Raw genomic sequence first — 3,937 nt, 5'->3', positions numbered from 1 at the left:
AAAAAAAAAAAAAAAAAAAACACTAGCTGGGTGTGATACAGGTGTGTGCCTGTAGTCCCAGCTATGTAGGAGGCTGAGGCAGGAAGACTGCTTGAGCCCAGGAGGTCAAGTCGGCAGTGAGTGGTGATCTTGCAACAGAGCAAGACCCAATTAAAAAAAAAAAATCCACATGGCTCCTAAAACCTTTTGCTTCCACCAGGGGCATCACCTGTCTAGGCTGACCAAACTCACGGGTCCCCCACCCCCAGCCTCAGCCCCACAGTCTGCATCGCAGTTGGGAGAGTGCTTAAAGATGTGGGATCAAAACCCATGGGCAGCTCCCTCACTGTCAGAACAAAGCTGGAAGGCTCCTACTGGCCTGAGAGGTCCCCCGACCTCCTTACCTCAGCTCATGCTGCCCCCGCCTCCCATGGGCCTCACTCAACATCCCCGCTGCTCCCAGTGCCAACAGTACAGCTTCCCATGCCTAGGAAGTCACCTTCTCATGGCTGGAGTTTCAGTTCCAGCATCACTTGCTCCCTGAGTCCCCTTCCCATGAGCATCTTGTGTGAAACATGACCTCGTCTCTCACGTGACCTCTCACTTTATTTTCTTCAAAGCATTTCTAACTACCTGCAGTTTCTTGTTTGAGGTCTGCTGCCCTCTCTAACATATAAGCTTCATTCAACCATTATTTACTGAGCAGCTGCCAGGGATAATTGCTGCTGCTAGAATGTGGTGTGACAGAGTAAATAAAAGCTCTTACTTCCTGAGGCTGAGCTTCTAGGGCAGGGATTTGGGGGGTGATGGTGCCAGGCACTAATACAGATCATGATAAAACAAAGCCAGGCAAGGTTGCCTCCAAGATTTGAAGGGCAGGGTGGCCTCTGTCCACTCTCAGGACAGTGCCCAGGCCCCAGCACAGAGCCTGGCACCTGCTCACCACCTGATGAACAGCAGCGCTCACATGTTTGGAGTAGAGGACCTGAGCCCAGCATTGTTCTAAGCATTTCCCGGCATTTCCTTATTTATTTATTTTTGCGACAGGGTCTTGCCCTGTCACCCAGGCTGGAGTGCAGTGGCACGATCTCAGCTCACTGCAACCTCCACCTCCCAGATTCAATCGATCCTCCTACCTCAGCCTTTCCAGTAGCTGAGATTACAGGCATGTGCCACCATGCCCAGCTAATTTTTGTGTTTTTAGTAGACACGGGGTTTCACCTGCCTTGGGCCTCCCACAGTGCTGGGATTACAGGCCCAGCATCTACTCATTTAATATTCACTGAGGGACCCATGAAGCAAGAACTGTGACCACTCACACTCTACTGATGAACAGTACACTGAGGCCCAGAAAGATCCCAGGACCCGGCCCCTCTCCTACTATCACTGTGTGGCAACTGGCTCAACGCCCCACCGCCTGCTGGGTCACATGCTCGGATGTCAGCATTTAACGGCAGAAATCAACACACACTCCTTGACTGACAGTGTTCTACTAAGCCCAGGTGATCTATCTGCCCAGGCTGGAGTGCAGTGACGAGATCTCGGTTCACTGCAACCTCTGCCTCCCAGGTTCAAGTGATTTTCATGCCTTAGCATCCCAAGTAGTTGGGATTACAGGCGTGCGTGACCACACCTAATTTTTGTATTTTTAGTAGAGACGGGGTTTCACCACATTAGCCAGGATGGTCTCGAACTCCTGAAATCAAGTGATCCACCCGCCTCGGCCTCCCAAAGTGCTGGGATTACAGGTGTCAGCCACCACACCCAGCCCGGTTCATGCTTATTCTTAAGCATAGAGCAGCAATGTGGGGGAACAGCTGCTCTTAGGTGATCACTCTGCATCCTCCAGGGACTGCCCAGTGGCACCCACACTGCCCTGTACCTTATCGGGTATTCCTGAGAGTGAGTTATTCCTGAGAAGCAGCTCTAGTTCCAACTATTTCACAGCTGAGGTAATAGAGACTGAGCACTATGCATGGCTGGGGAGAAAACTGAACCGTGGATGCCTCTACAGCTCCCCTCCTCTGTACCCTGACCTCCCTGAGTCTTTCCTCCACCTTCTACCCTGTCTCACCTTCAGGGCACAGGAAGGGTCAGCAGCCACAGCTGTGGACCACCCGCCACCAAGTCCCCACCAAGCCACAGCAGAGCCTGGAGTTGACCAGACAAACCTTTATTCCTGAGGCTAAAACATGTACCAGTTCCCTCCCTGTACCCAGCCAGTGCCAGCCTGACTACAGTCCCCTGTCCCAGGCCTGGAGCACTGAACTTGGAGTCCCAGGACCTCCATCCCTGAGTTGTGTGTATGTACATGGAGGGGCCTCCTGGGTAGCACCTGGAGGTGGTCTAGGGGTGAGGAGCTTCTCAAGGGTGCCCTGTCACAACCTTCAAAGGTACACAGTCTCAGGCAGGTTGCAGCACAGTCAGAGTCTGGTGACCTGGGGGGGGCAGAGGAGGGGAGGCTCCAGTCAGTTTCCAAAGGACACAGACCAACCCCGGCCCCTAGGAACAGCTTTATCCAAAGACAGCAGGGAAAGCACTGGGCCCACTGGGGATGGCGCCATGGCCACAAGGAAAGACTCCCTGGAGCTCGGGCCAGGGTGGGGACAAGCAGTAGATTAACAAAAAAGAGCTTGGCAGGCCAGAGGTCTTGACTCACCGAAACAGGGCTGTCGGGGACAGGCCTCGGGTGTTGGAGGGCAAAGGTGACAGCATCGTGGACAGAGGCAAAGAGATGCTTCTTGGTGACAGATGCATCAAAGAAGTGCCCAGCCTCAAGCTGGCTGACCACAGGGCCTGTGGGCAAGGAGTAGGCCTCCCCTGACTCTCAGAACCACCAGGAACTCAACTCCCAGGAGCCAACAGAATGCCCTGACCTCAGCACCCCTGACCTCAGCACCCCTGACCTCCACCCCTGAGGCTAACTATAGCTGGACTCACATCACTTGTAACCCTGGAATCCTGTCTCCCAGGATACCTCTGACCTCCAGTTCCAGAGAAAGATTTTTCCCTTGTGCTAGCTGGAAGACTCCTTGGTCAAAAGCATCCTACCTTCTTCCCAGGTCCCTCCTGCTGTCCCCACCCTACTTACTGTGGCAGGCTGCCATGTACACCTCCACCTCGATCTCCCGGAAGTCACGGAAAATCTGTAGTAGAAAAGGGGGCCAGCCTCAGAGGGAGTCTCAGGGACTTCATGGGCGGCTCGGGCAGGCTTGGGGAGGGAGTTTAGAGGGGGAGCTTTGAGGATTTGGGGAGTCAGAGGCTTGGAGTGCTCTCAGGGAAAGTTATGGGGTCAGTGTGGAGGCTTGAGGGGTCTTGGCCTGCCTCTGTCCTTACATTCTTCAGGCTCTTGAGGCACACAGTGTCCACGAAGGAGAGAGCGCTCAGGTCCAGGATGAGGCTGTGGAAGTCTGGCTGAGGCAGGCCCAGGGCCTTCAGTGTGGACACATCTAGGGCCTTGGAGTCTTCTTGACCACTGGCTGTTGCATCTTCCATCCTATCCTCTGGGCTCACCTGATGGGGAGCCAGACATGCTGCCAGGGTCACCCATGAGAGGGTGAAGGCAGGACTGGACACACACAGACATGTAGGGACATGCAAGTCAGATGCGGAGCATGCATGGGACACATAAGGACCCAGACATGGGGGTGTCACATAGGTATAAAAAGACAGGAAGGACAGATGTGTGGGGACACGCAGGAGGCCACACCCAGATGTGCATATACTGGTCTGCTACCTCCTTGACCGAGGCTGCACAGGGACACGAGAAGGGACAGTGCTGGGAGACCCTGTCCCATTCTCCTCAGCCAGGTCCAAGAGGGGAGGGGGCCCAGGAGCAGACCAGAATAGACACAGGCATCCATATAACACACGCACACGCCTCGGCACCCTGCCCTGTCCTGAGTCTCTAATTAAGCTTGGCATCACCTTTGAACCCTAATTTTTTTTTTTTTTTTTT

At 54.2% G+C, this 3,937-nt stretch overlaps 1 protein-coding gene across 9 annotated transcripts in view; it reads right to left on the bottom strand.

Annotated features, from left to right (window-relative positions):
* Positions 1–2,136: 2,136 nt before the first annotated feature.
* SLC26A6 (solute carrier family 26 member 6) overlaps positions 2,137–3,937 on the bottom strand; it is an 11,959-nt gene continuing 10,158 nt past the window's right edge. For all 9 annotated transcript variants that reach the window (XM_017511255.2, XM_037745680.1, XM_037745741.1 and 6 more), the window contains 4 exons: positions 3,316–3,492; positions 3,071–3,125; positions 2,639–2,775; positions 2,137–2,417 (listed from right to left, as the gene is read on the bottom strand). In XM_017511255.2, the coding sequence (XP_017366744.1) occupies positions 2,403–2,417; positions 2,639–2,775; positions 3,071–3,125; positions 3,316–3,492 (384 nt within the window). In that variant the 3' untranslated portion in view covers positions 2,137–2,402. The remainder of the gene's footprint in view (positions 2,418–2,638; positions 2,776–3,070; positions 3,126–3,315; positions 3,493–3,937) is intronic.

The sequence above is a fragment of the Cebus imitator genome, unplaced genomic scaffold (genome assembly GCF_001604975.1).
Source record: "Cebus imitator isolate Cc_AM_T3 unplaced genomic scaffold, Cebus_imitator-1.0 Scaffold0, whole genome shotgun sequence".
In the NCBI taxonomy this organism is placed as follows: domain Eukaryota; kingdom Metazoa; phylum Chordata; class Mammalia; order Primates; family Cebidae; genus Cebus; species Cebus imitator.
This window is presented reverse-complemented; position numbering and strand designations above follow the sequence as displayed.